We start from the raw sequence: 14,222 nt of genomic DNA on the forward strand, positions 1-14,222 counted from the left end.
TTTAGATAAATACTATGTTTTAATCAAGGCATTCAGGAATATTAAAAAACATGCTGGGTAATGGAGAGGGTCAGATCAGGCACTTACTTGAGGCCACATAATTGTAATCCAATTCAAGCCAGTCCTCCTACAGCACTCTGCCGATTGAAAATGGGCTGTTTTTGGCCTCCTGCAGCACCCTCCTGGCCAAAAACGGATACAGGCTAGTCCTTTGACATTTCCAGACCAGCCCCACAGGCCAGATCTAAGCAACCCATGGGCCAGATCCCGCCCACGGGCCTTGAGTTTGATGCCCCTAGTCTAGGCTATATAGGTGATCCTCAACTTACAGCCACAATTGGACCCAAAGTTTATGTTTCTAAGAGAGAGAGTTGTGAATTTTGCTCCATTTTATGACCTTTCTTCCCACAGTTCTAAAGTGAATCACTGCAGATGTTAAGTTACTAACACAATTGTTAAGTGAAGCTGACTTTCCCACTGACTTTGTCAGAAAGTCGCGAAAGAGGGTCATGTGACCACAGGACACTGCAACTGTCATAAATATTAACCAATTGCCAAGAATCTGAATTGTGAACACATACTTATGGGGATGGTACAACAGTTGTAAGTGTGAAAAATGGTCAGTGCTATTTAGTGACTTTAAATGGTCACTAAATGAAGTGTTGTTAGTTGAGGGCTACCTATAGTACAGAAATACATAACTTCTGACCCCAAAACTTTGATTGTGGGAGGGAAAACTACTTAAATACCTGTAACATATAAATGCATTTAATTAATTTATATCTAATCATAAAGTAAATCAAAAATACTTTTGTCTTCACTTTGCCCAATTTTTGAACATTCTGCATTTGAAAATGCAGACCTCACCCTCCTCAAAATAGTGAAATAATTGTTATAGGTCATATGGGAGTAAATGCAGTGAGACGTAACCAGAGGTGGGTTGCTGCCGGTTCGGCCCGATTCAGCCAAACCAGTAGTAGTGGCGGCCAGAGGCTCCACCCACCCACCTGGAACCCTTCTGCGCATGCGAAGCATTGCGTGCATGCGGGAGCACACCCAAACCAGTAGTAAAAAATTAGTAACCCACCTCTGGACTTAACCTGTACAGGATTTCATTATAAACTATTTTTAAAAATCCTATCTATCACAAGGGCTATGTGCCTTTGTAATAAAGTATCAGCAGCGGATATAATAATTTTCTATGGATATTGGTTCACAAATCCAGCACATCTGGAAGATGCCAGACTCAAGGAGGCAGCAGGAACTGACAGCATTTGGCTAAAGATTTCACTGAATCAAGTGACTAGGTTTTTTTGCTTCACTGTTATGATAACTTATTTACAATTAAATATTAATCTGTTAAAAGTTTCCTTATTTCAAAGACTAAAACTCACATATTTCAGCACTGAAAATATTTATATCACCTTAATTGCGTCTATAAATTTATATTGTATCAATATTTCCCAAATGCACACAGGAAATTTTGTGGAACAATAGTGGCATCTAGTGATCAAGTTAAAAATTAGCTATGACTTTTCATTAGTACAGTAAATGCTTTTCATTTATATTTTCTTCAACTGTGGAGGGAATGTAGTTTCATTTCTGTCTCTTTGGTATTATCTGAAACAAAAATGTATACAATGAAAAATAATATGCAAAATTCATTTATGAACAGGTTGTACTATTATAAACCTTTCAAACTGGATGTAAAATACAGTTCCTAATTATTACTTACACTGCCTCATATATCAAGGTAAGAACTTACCAAAACAACATTTGGAAATTAATGCTTTATTCTCTGAAGTAAACTGAAATACGTTTACTTTTCTTCAATGAAACTAATAAAATCCTGTCTATTCCAGTCGTGAGCAAAATGGAATCCAAAACCCAAAGACCATTTCTGCATTCACTTATTTTAAAATTATCACAATTCTAATCATTGTCATCTGCCAGTGAGTCATAATATAAATTTTGCCTTTATGTATTTCTATCTTGTGATGCAAGCTGTTAAATACTGACACATTTTGCCCACTGCAACCTTGTTCTCTGTCTTTCAATACCTAAATTACTAAAACGTACTTCTTACATCACATATATTGACATTCAATTTCACAATGAACTCTGTGCACCATACTTTCAAGGGTTTAGGGATAAAAGTATAGCTTCAAAATCCTCTACTTGCTTCAGATCCATTAAGGGCCTTGCTTCCCATTCAAACATCCTAACCTGCCAATTGACTTTTTAAAAATATTTCTTTTGCTGTTACCCAGATGACCTTGTAGCAGATGACAAGCCGCAAAGTAAAATTTCAAAGCCAACTTAATTTAAAACATGCAGCAATTATCATTGAATACTGAGGCACCCGAGCGAAGAGTTGGCACTGTTTTTGGTTCTTTCTGCTATTATATAGAAGGTGCTAATGATGAACATTAGTGTTTATAAGCAGCCTTATACTGGCAGCATTTGGGTAGGAAAAACCTATTTGGTTAGACTTTTTTGAGTTTGATTTTAAATGTTTTGTTCTGTTCCTTGTTGCTTTTGTAATGCCTCCCAATTTTACTCTTACAGTTTTAATACCAATCAAAAATGTTACAAAATCTGCTTTAGGCAATTTCAGCTGGAAAAGCAGATACAAGAAAGAATGAAGGTGTCTTGATCATAGGACAGTTCTGTGGAACACTAATCTCCCCCCCCCCCCCGGACCGGGTTTAAAAGAAAGCATGGATAAAATGTCTTTCCATCCAATGTTAGGTTCCCCCTAAAAGATTTCAATTTATTTTTTAATTGAATTATACAGATTTTATCAGGGGTATCAAACTCAAGGCCTGAAGGCCCAATCAGGCCCATAGGGTTGCCCTGGAAACAACAAAGGACTGACATTGGGCTGCAGGAGGCCATCACAGCTGAAACTGGAGCACAGGAGAGTGCTCAAGCCACCACAAGCACCCCCGACACAAGTGATGTCAAGCTGGCCATGGCCACCCTGGCTCCCCAAGGTCAAACACAATCATGATGCAGCCCTCAATGGAATTGAGTTTGCCACCTTTGGATTAGGTGTTATATTAAAGGTGTAAAGAAAGAAGTGATTTATCTGGATCTGATTTTTTTACATTTCAAAAACCTGACATTTTAACCAGGGTGTGTAAACTTTTTGTAACCACTGTATAGTCTTTCTTCCATAAGCCCAAGACAGTGTATATATCTATATAGCACTCCCTTTTACATTTTTGTCCACAACTCCTCTATAAAATAAGTTGAGCTTAGAAACTGGCTAGCGGAGGTACCCAGTCAGGATGAACCTGAATCAGTCCAACACCTCAACTACCATTTCTTTACTTCTTCTATTTCATCTATGGAACTGAACACGATAATAAAAGAATTGCAAACTTCAAGTTGTTTCATACATCTTTTTTTCTTTCTGCATACACACACAAGTTGAAATAGAATTTTTAAATTGATTTTTTTTAAAGGAGACCTATAGTTCTGAAACACAAAGAAACATGCCAAGACAACACTAAACATCAGGATAGTTTAAGAATACACAGGGGGTTGGGGAAATAGAAACCATTGAGTGTATTAAGACACCAGGCCCAATGCACAGTAGCAGTTCCTCCATAGCTCACGACGAAGACCACCACATAGATAACTTGGGTGTTTAAGACAACTCTATGTCCATGCCCGCAATATTTCCCAATATGGATTACTCTAAAGCAATTTTTCTCAACCTTAACAAGTTTAAGATGGGTGGACTTCAATTCCCAGAATTCCCTTTAGTTCTTGGAGTTGAAGTTCATCCATCTTACACTTACCAAGGTTGAGAAACACTGCTGTAAAGTATTTGTACAAAACCTTCTATGACAATATTAAATCAGTATAAACATTCTTGATAGAAATGCTTGTTTCAAGTACTAAAAATGGTTTTAAGCTTTTAGATTTTCTATTGTAATTATGAACAGGAAGGGGAATAAGATTCTTATATGTTTAACTAAGAAAATGTATACATTTTGAAAAAGGAAGTAAAGCAATTAAGGATTTAAAATGAAATCAGGAATCAAAATTAAGATCAGGTCCATGTGCTTCTTGTACCAAGTATTATACTGGTTTCATGTTATGTAGAGACTAGCTCTTTATATGTGATGTATTAATTATTAGAATTATAATTCAAGATCTAAAGAACCTGAACTTGACACATTTCCCAGAGCCTTCAAGTCAGGATGAGTTGAGTCCCCAGTTGATGAAATATTTCAATTCTGATTACCACTATTTAGCATCTACTAATGAAATGTGCTATTTTTGTATTGACTTACAATCCATTTAAGAGCAGATTTGAATGCCATATCCCAGAAACCTCATGTTACATTTCAAAAGCTCTTTGCCAAGAAGACCAGAGGGCTGTTCTAGATCCAGAACTAGATAAAGAGGTATTTAGATCCCAATTTCTGTTTTTTATTAGTTTTTTGTATTAGACTGGGTGTGTTTAAATCTTAGAATATAAAACTAAAATGCATTCATAACCACAACTATTATTCAGATGTCTTCTCTTGTTCTGTATAATGTGATGGCTAGCAATAATCACTTTAATCTGTTAACTGTAAGGTAACCTAGTGTTTATTCTAAGATATATTCAGTTGTTGAAGAAGACACAGACTAGGACAGTTTTTGCATCTGACCAATCTGTAGGGCTGAATCATCATTCTTTTTCTTCTATTTGTACTCTTAAGCTGAAGACTTACATCTATTATTATTATACAATTGTATCACAGCGGCCAGTTGTTTTGCCGGATTTGGCATTGGTTACTAGTCGGGCCCCACCCAGGGGCCTAGGACGTCGTAACGTATTTTCGTAATATGCGTGCAGATCCAAGCAGTGCGGCTTTTTGCATTTGACTGATGGTGATTTTGTCAATTTTTAACTGTTTTAAATGTAATTCCAGTGCTTTTGGAATAGCACCCAGTGTGCCAATTACCACTGGAATTACCACTGCTGGTTTGTGCCATAGTCATTGAATTTCAATTTTTAAGTCCTGGTATTTTGCTATTTTTTTCATGTTCCTTCTCGGCGACCCTGCTATCACCTGGTATTGCGATGTCTATGATTGTGACCTTATTTTTCTCAACCAGTATGATGTCTGGTGTATTATGCGCCAGTATTTTGTCCGTTTGTATACAGAAATCCCACAAGATCTTGACCATCTGATTTTCGGTGACTTTTTCAGGCTGATGTTCCCACCAATTTGTTGCTGTTTTAATATTCTAATTTTTGCACAAATTCCAATGGATCATTTGTGCTACTTAATTGTGCCGCAATTTATAATCAGTCTGCGCAATTTTTTTACAGCAGCTGAGGATGTAATCAACAGTTTCATCAGCTTCTTTGCAAAGTCTGCATTTGGCATCATCAGAGGATTTTTTGATTTTGGCCTTAATGGCATTTGTGCGGATAGCTTGTTCTTGCGCAGCCAGGATTAGTGACTCTGTTTCTTTCTTTAACTATACCAGCTGTGTATCTTATAACTGGTATTGCCCAGGTAGTTATGGCCTTGATTGTATTTCCATATTATTATTGTTGTTGTTGTTGTTGTTGTTATTGTTACCATTGTTTTGCATCCGTCTTTACACAAAGGGAAAAAACAGTTCAACCTACCAACAAGAGCACCATAAAAATCAGATTAGGAACACAAGTTGAAATAGGGAAGAAAATGGTAAGTGAGCACCTGTTTACGCTAGACAAGTTCAAATCACCAGGAATGGATGGATTACACCCCAGGGTTCTGAAGGAACTTGCAGACGAGATCTCAGAACCACTGAACTATAACTTTCAAAGATCCTGGAGCACTGGGGAACTGCCAGAGGACTGGAAAAGAGCTGATGTGGTTCTCATCTTCAAAAAAAGAAAAGAAATAGATCCTGGAAACTATAGTCTTATCAGCCTGACCTCAACACCAGGGAAGATTCTGGAAAAGATAATCAAGCAACGAATTAGCGAACACCTAGAAGTAAACAAAGTAATAGCCAAAAGCCAACATGGGTTTGTCAAAAACAGATCATGCCAGACTAATCTTATTGCATTCTTCGACAAAGTGACAAAATTAGTGGATCAGAGGAATGCGGTTGATATAATTTACTTGGACTTCAGCAAGGCATTTGATAAAGTAGACTATAACCTACGACTAGATAAAGTAGAAAAATGTGGGTTAGACAATATGACCACCAGATAGATTCGCAACTGGCTGACCAACCACACTCAACCTGTAGTCTTTAATGGAACTGCAGCTACATGGAGGGAAATATGCAGTGGAGTACCCCAAAGCTCTGTTTTAGGCCCAGTACTCTTCAACATCTTCATCAATGATCTGGATGAGGGGATAAATGGGGAACTCATCAAATTTGCAGATGACACCAAGGTAGCAGGAATAGCCAACACTCAAGATAGGCTTAAGATACAGAAGGATCTTGACAAACTTGAACATTGGGCACTAACAAAATGAAATTCAACGGTGAAAAAAATAAGGTTCTACATTGACAAGAAAAACAAAATGCACAAGTACAGTATAGGTAAGTGATGGCGAACCTTTTTTGGCATGCGTGCCATAAGTGGAGGGAGCACAGGGGGGTTGTGTGCGGGCGTGCTGCACCCATAATGCAATGTGCAACCCCCACACACTACAGGCATGACTCCCCGTTTTTTGCATGCTTTTTTCACCCTCCTCAGGCTCCAGAGGCTATATAGGAGTCTGGGGACGGTGAAAACAGCCTTCCCCACTCCTCCCGGAGGCCCTCCGGAGGCTTCAGGGACCTTCAGGAGGCTTCCCTGAAGCCTCCAGAGCAGTCAAAATGACCTCCGAGCAAACCGGAAGTCCGTTCCCAAACTTCCGGTTTGCCCATAGGGCCGGGTTTTTTTGCGCTCCAGAGGCTTCAGGGAAGCTCATGAAGTCTCTGGAGGGCCACGGGGTGGGTGGGGGGGAGAGGCTCTTTTTGCCCTCCCCAGGATCCTATAAAGCCTCTGGAGCCTGGAGAGGGTGCAAAATGGCTTTAAAAAAGGGTGAAATCAGCTGGCCAGCGTGCGCATGCATGCTGGCCAGCTGACAGGACAGCGCTTCGCATGCCCTGACAAATGGCTCCGTGTGCCACCTGTGGCACGCGTGCCATAGGTTCGCCATCCCAGGTATAGGTGGTACCTTGCTCAATAGTAGTAACTGTGAGAGGAATCTTGGAATCCTAGTGGACAACTATTTAAATATGAGCCAGCTGTGTGCAGCAGCTGCCAAAAAAGCCAACACAGGTCTAGGCTGCATAAATAGAGGGATAGAATCAAGATCATAAGAAGTGTTAATACTACTTTGTAATGCCTTGGTAAGGCCACACTTGGAATACTGCATTCAGTTTTGGTTGCCACAATGTAAAAAAATGTGGAGACTCTAGGAAAAGTGCAGAGAAGAGCAACTAAGATGATTAGGGGACTGGAGGCTAAAACATATGAGGAATGGTTGCAGGAACTGGGTATGTCTAGTTTAATGAAAGGAAGGACTAGAGGAGACATGATAGCAGTGTTCCAATATCTCAGGGGTTGCCACAAAGAAGAGGGAGTCAAACTATTCTCCAAAGAACCTGAGGGTAGAACAAGAAGCAATGGGTGGAAACTAATTAAGGAGAGAAGCAACTTAGAACTAAGGAGAAATTTCCTGACAGAACAATTAATCAGTGGAACGGCTTGGCTCCAGAAGTTATGAATGCCCCAACACTGGAAGTCTTTAAGAAGATGTTGGATAGCCATTTGTCTGAAATGGTATAGGGTTTCCTGCCTAGGTAGGGTGTTAGACTAGAAGACCTCCAAGGTCCCTTCCAACTCTGCTATTGTATTGTATTGTATTGTATTACCAACTGCGTTTCATTATTATTAAATAACTTTACTGTAATTGTAGCACTTATTATTTTGATTGCATTAACAGTCCACAAATATTCTGTTCCAAGAATTATCTTATGAGATAAATTTCTAATGTTCTTATTTAACTCATGCAAAGTATTTCAGAAAGATATCTTTTCCAGAATATTGCAATTAATTTATTTGCTATCAGTTAACCTCAGGTACTGCAAATTTTAAGTAGTTAGAAATGCAAATGCTTTGTATAGTGTATTCAAGGGACAAAAGAGAGGCTACTTTCTACCCTGTTTCCCTGAAAATAAGATCTCCCTGGATAAGAAACCCAATCAGGTTTTTGAGTGCATGCACTAAAATAAGCCGTCCCCTAAAATATTGCAATACAGCAAGCAGCCATGAGGTGACCACACTTGTCGCCTCCTGCACCTCAAAAATAATAAGACCTCCCCGAAAATAAGGCCAAGTGCTTATTTTGGGGGATCAAAAGAAAATAAGACCCTGTCTTATTTTCGAGGAAACACGGTATGTACTGTTTTTCTAAAATAGTCTCATGTCTTACCTTCCATCAGGCCAAACCTTGAGTACAGCTGGTCCTCGACTTATGACAATTGAGCCCAAAATTTATGTTGTTAAGTGAGACATTTGTTGAGTGAGTTTTTTCTCCATTTTACAACCTTTCTTGCCACAATTGTTAAGTGAATCAATGCAGTTGATAAGTTAGCAACAATAAGTTCTTAAATGAATATGGCTTCCCCATTGACTTTGCTTATCAGAAGGTTGTAAGAGGTGATCCTATGACCTTGGGAAACAGCAACACTCATAAATATGAACCAGTTGCCAAGCATCTGATTTTTGATCACATGACCAGGGGGAAGGTCATAAGTCACATTTTTCAGGGCCATTGTAATTTTGAATGGTCACTAAACAAGATGTTGTAAGTTGAGGACTACCTGTATTTAGAGCAGCACAGAAAACTCTTCTGTGATTCTACACACTCCTGATCAATTAGCACTAAAAATAAAAAGTTTTGTTTTAAAAATGCCAACAAGGAATAAATCCGACATTTTATAATACCTGCCAGACTAAAGACTTTTAACAGTCTTTATATCATGAGTTGAGAACGTGTAGTCCAGAAACATCTAAAAAGTTCCTTTTCCTGCTACGTCAAAGCAACATACGGTAGCTAATAATGAGACTGTTGGAACCGCATTTCAGTAAAAAGACACAGGTTCCTCATTCTGTTTTATACTGCAAAATGCACACTAGATTCAAACTCTTCATACTTCTGAATCAATCATTTCACTACAAGTGTGGACAGAATTAGCAATGTATGGAGAAAACCGCTTAAACCCCTTAGCTGCCAAAAGTACTTTAAAAAGTACAGAGACACAAACATGACTTTGCTTAACTGGCAAGCTGACACATTAGGGAAAGCATTACACCGAATCTGACTTAAGGAAGGTTGGTTAGTTGTCAGGTATCCTTTATTCACTTATCTGAGAATAAGCTCCCTCAGTTTAAATTTGAGTAATCTAGGATTAGGCCAAGAATATTTCCTGTAACAGCAAATGCTGCTGAAAATGATAAAAAGAATCAGATGTAAGAATGTCTTCCCTACAATCATTGTGACTTATTAAAAATAATTAGCCACGCAGGATAAGTAAAAAATAAAATGTGTTAACATCTCTCTTAGCCTGATAAAATTATGTAAAAGAATTAGCAGTGGCAGAAAACTGAAAATGCAGGTGTTTAAATATGTTAAGTTTTAGAATACAGATGACAAGCACTTTTCTTCTAAGTTGCTAAGGATGTCTGTTAGTAAGCCCCTGGAAGTCTTGATAATATTTTTTGGATGTGAATAAAGTTAAAGATTGCCCTTCAGGTATTTGAGAATTCTTGACCGAACAGTTTAGAATTAAACTTTCTAAAGTTCTTTCCTATGGCTATTATCTATAAAGTGGCAAACATTTTTCATGCTGCAAGACAATTTTTAATGTGAAAAAGAATTATGCCACTATGTAGTTCTACATTAAAAAAACCAATTATTTTTGTATAATGTATATATAAGTGGTTTATCTTCATTATTTCCAATGAAAGAGTTAATTATAAATCCCTTTGGAAGCATAAAGCATAATAAGTATTGTCATTTACTTAAATACAATGAAATTGGTTATGTATATTGGAAATAAAACCTACAATAATGGTATGTAACAATTATACTAATGAAGTGCCAGTTGTTTCACATATCATCGTTTTTTAGACCCACTGTTACCACTTGTAGGCTTATTAAAGCTCCTACTCATCTGTGGAAAGTGTACAGTTGGGGTTCTTTCATTTGGGCCATACAATCCTAGATTTCTGGCTGCAGCTGATTTTCTGAGTGGCTTGACACTAGGGAAAGGACAAAAGACTTGTGGCTTAGAAGTGCAGGATTTTGCCACTATTCCACTGTCATTGGCTAAACCTGGCAACTCAGAACTGTGTGTTTCATCGTCAGTATCATCTCTACTATTCTGTGTAAGTTCCAAGGTTTCCAACTTCTGCTGGACCTCTGATACGTAGACACTGGAATCATTATCTTTATAAGTTGGTTCAGGAGATTGTCCATCTGTTGAAATGTTCCCATCACCTTCTATAGTTTTAGATTTATTTGCAGTTTCTTTTGTATTAATACTGCTAGCATTCCCGTGTTCGCTCTGTTCCTCTATTAGTCCTATTGTATCTCCGTAGCCCAGGTGGCCTTTGGCTCGCGCTAGGTTCTTTCGATGTACCCTCATGTGAGTGCGCCATGGAGAGTTTAGCTTTGCTTTAATATCTTCATGCGGACCTGGTAACATCTTTCCCCCAGTGTGGCTTGGAACATTGTTTTTGGCAGACTTGCTGGTTTGTTTGATCTTCTTCCCTAGCAAAAGATGGTTGATTACTGGAGAATGGTTCACCTGAGAAGGCATAAGACTGGTAACTGGGCCTTTATCTGAAATTTAAAAAAATGTATTTAAAAGTATGCTGTTGAAAGAGACATGGCAAATAGAAAGACCATTTTCTGATTGTGTTGTAGACACAAAAGTAAAGACTGGTAGGATTTGAAGAAGAGGAATGTTCATTTCATTTACATTCTACATTATTTAAAAAACCAAACCTGAGTCATCTATCTTGCCCAACAAGTAAACACTGCATTATGATTGGCTGCAATTTTATTCATTAAAAAAAATGAGTGCAAAAAATAGAAAATACTATTTTCGGAAAATCCTGAAAGTAATTTTAATTAACATTTCTAAAAATGAAAGGAAAGGTGTTGCATATGGGAAGCAGCCTTGAAACTATTTGTCTCTCTCTCTCTCCCATTTGCAATAACTGGGAGTGACTCTTCAGAATTTTCCTTCTCCTCCCAAAAAATTCCATTCTCTTATGCACTGCTACTGCTGTCACCTATCCCAAAGTAAAGCCACATAAAAATACATTTTTCCTAGCAATGATGATCAGAATAGATGTTAATGTGAAATCTAATATAAATGCTGCAACAATTAATCTATGAATTAAGGTAGGTTTTTTTAAGTCAATGAATAAACACCACAATAATAATTTAAGTAATTATGTTTCCATTACCACTTAGGTTAACTAAATCATGTCAATAAGATGCTAGATATCTTTAACTTACATTTATAAAGCACATAGTCAAAAAGCCATGTCATACCTCATCTTATGCAATGAAGGTTGATTAATTGAATCTGGTATTCTCAAAGCACATCAAAATGTCAAAAATAATCAATGTAACTAAACTATGTAATTGGAAAAGATTAGTAAAAGGAAGATTTGGCAATCTTGGAAAATGAATTTTTTGTTTTGGTTTGACAATGTAATTGTATTGCATTTCTCAAACTTTTAAAAAGATACTGCCCTGTGACATTCAGATCAACTGTCCTGACCATCCATCCTTACGGACAGAGAAGAGAGCAAGATACAGCATGCAAACACTTTCATTATTGCACCAGTGCAGGAGGTTATCGCAGGAGGGTAAGTGAAAATGCAATGCCTCCATTGTTAATCCCACAGACAATATGACCATTAACTATTTCAATTTATTCTAACTGAAGCACTGTATAAGCCTGTGAAAAAAAACATGTTTACCTATATATAAACTTACAGGATTTAGATCAAAAGTCTTTATACACTAAATCAATTTATTCTTGTAATGCTTCAGTAGTTCAGGCTGCTGCTTAGTATCTAGTTAGATTTTTAGAAATTTGTATTCCAAATCCAAGGATGCCAGAAGTGTTAGTGAAATCAATACTAAAGACCCTGGAACCCAAATAGCACAGATATCTTTAAATACCATTATTCAGCTGGTCCCTGGGATCTAAAACTATCCCAAGGTCATCATCTTCAGACCCTAACAAAAGAAAAACAAAGATTATAAACTCTTTTATAAGTATCTTTTCACCATCAAATGAGATTATTTCAGTCACGCTGACAGATCTCATTTTTTTCCCTCTTCTTCTTACACACTGTAAACTAAACTGAATACAACTGTGATTTGCTTCTTAATACAAGTACAACTTGAACTAATAATTCCTTCCAATTATTAATTTACCTGCTGTAATATACACATGATGAACCTGCTGTTGCTGCTTCTTTTTTATCCGAGAATACTGTCTTTTCAATGCATTGATATCAGTTGTCATACGTTCCATCATCATACTGTTAAAAGCTGCATGATATTCATTTCGGCAAGCATTTATTGCACCAGGACTTAGTTCTGCAATGTTACTCGAGCCTAAACTGTGTTCTTGATTATGGTCTGGGAAAACATTAGAAATATATCAGCCAGCTCACAGTGAAACAGTTGAAGCTACCACTTCCACTTAACTGAATTAGAAAACTTAAAAGTCCTACATACAGAAATGGTTTAGAATCAAAACCTGTAAATACCTTGAAAAAGTACTGCTTTAGTAGTGATAAATACTTGGCTGAGGGTAACAGGTTATTTTAGAATGTAGCATACAGTCAGCCATGGAAAGATACTGATAAAAAAACCAATTCCTTAATGAACTCATAAGATCCAATCATCATATCATATGACTGTAGGTGGGGACTTCTCAACCGAAGATCTTTTTTTCTATTTAAAATACTATTTTCAGTGTCTGTAAACTGTGATGGTCAGGCTGGCCTTATAATGTCACTTGCAGGGCTGGGGTTTGTATTTTTGTAGTCTTTGGGGAAAGATACCTCTTGCAATACCTTTCAATGAATTTGCAAACAAAAGCTTTATTACAGCCAAAAGCAATATGCTGTTTATGCAATATCAATAGAAATGAAGGCACAGTTAGAGACCTTGCTTCAGTTTTTCGATGTTTTCCTGGCAAATTCCAATAGAGCAATGGCAGAGGAACTAGGAGATGCAAAAAGTAAAGTTCAGGGGCCACATTTTGATTTCTATATTGTCTAACCCTTGCCATAGATGCTAGACACATCACATCATTGTCTTAAAGGCCGCACAACTGCAGTGACTTTTTATTTGGATATTTGATTATCAACTTAGATCCAACTGGGAATAAGAATTGAGGAAATGAAATTAGTCTCAGCAACAAAGCCTCATAAAGCAACTGAACACCCCTCCTTTAAAATTATTGAAATTTAAGAAATTAATATTTACCTTTGAAATGCTTTTGATACTTCTGTAATTCTGGAGCCAAAAATCCACTAAATGGTCCAAGACATCCAATAACATTTGCTAGGGAGTCTTCATCATCTATTTCATTTTCTTCATCGCTGTCTTTTATTTTTCCCAGTCGGCTAAAAACCGAGGGCACACAGAATAATAATTTGAGCGATTCCTTAAGATCTATCTTTCTTTACTTACACGACAAAAAGTCAGAAAATGCCTTACCTTGCAGTTGATTTTACCGTAGCAGGAAATGGTGTAATGTTGTATGTATATTTCTCCCTTAATTCAGATAGCTGAGGGAAGGGGAACTGGGCCATAGAATAAACCATCTATGAAAAAAGAGAGAAAAGAAACTGAAGAAAAGAATGCCTTTGGGAAACTTTTTATGCAAATACAAATACAAGGTAATCCCCATAATATTTGCAAGATTAGGCAATAACTTTTGCACATTTACAAAAGCAAATATGAAAAGCTTGATTTTTACGAATGCAACAAAAATTATCTGTAGGAATACAAAGAATAATCCACAAGAAATATAACCAGTCAACTCCTGAAATAACCAATGGAGATAATAGAAATGTTAGGCTGAAAATAATGAAAAAGCGGTGAATGCATGTATTTCTTGTATTCAAAGGAATTAGTTTGCACAGCAAACCATGCGTATGTATCTAACAGCTA

The 14,222-nt window shown here is 37.2% G+C and overlaps 1 protein-coding gene across 6 annotated transcripts in view; it reads right to left on the reverse strand.

Moving 5' to 3' along the window:
* Positions 1-9,846: 9,846 nt before the first annotated feature.
* Positions 9,847-14,222, reverse strand: part of TBC1D30 (TBC1 domain family member 30) — a 40,100-nt gene continuing 35,724 nt past the window's right edge. For 4 of the 6 annotated variants that reach the window (XM_014074473.2, XM_014074484.2, XM_087723492.1 and 1 more), the window contains 5 exons: positions 13,767-13,873; positions 13,533-13,672; positions 12,471-12,677; positions 12,213-12,269; positions 9,847-10,853 (listed from right to left, as the gene is read on the reverse strand). In XM_014074473.2, coding sequence (XP_013929948.2) covers positions 10,126-10,853; positions 12,213-12,269; positions 12,471-12,677; positions 13,533-13,672; positions 13,767-13,873 — 1,239 coding nt within the window. In that variant the 3' untranslated portion in view covers positions 9,847-10,125. The remainder of the gene's footprint in view (positions 10,854-12,212; positions 12,270-12,470; positions 12,678-13,532; positions 13,673-13,766; positions 13,874-14,222) is intronic. The other 2 variants (XM_014074476.2, XM_014074498.2) reach the window with 1 other exon arrangement.

Source organism: Thamnophis sirtalis, unplaced genomic scaffold (assembly GCF_051295495.1).
Source record: "Thamnophis sirtalis isolate CommonGarterSnake01/CBP01778 unplaced genomic scaffold, rThaSir2_p1.2 scaffold_9, whole genome shotgun sequence".
NCBI lineage: Eukaryota > Metazoa > Chordata > Lepidosauria > Squamata > Natricidae > Thamnophis > Thamnophis sirtalis.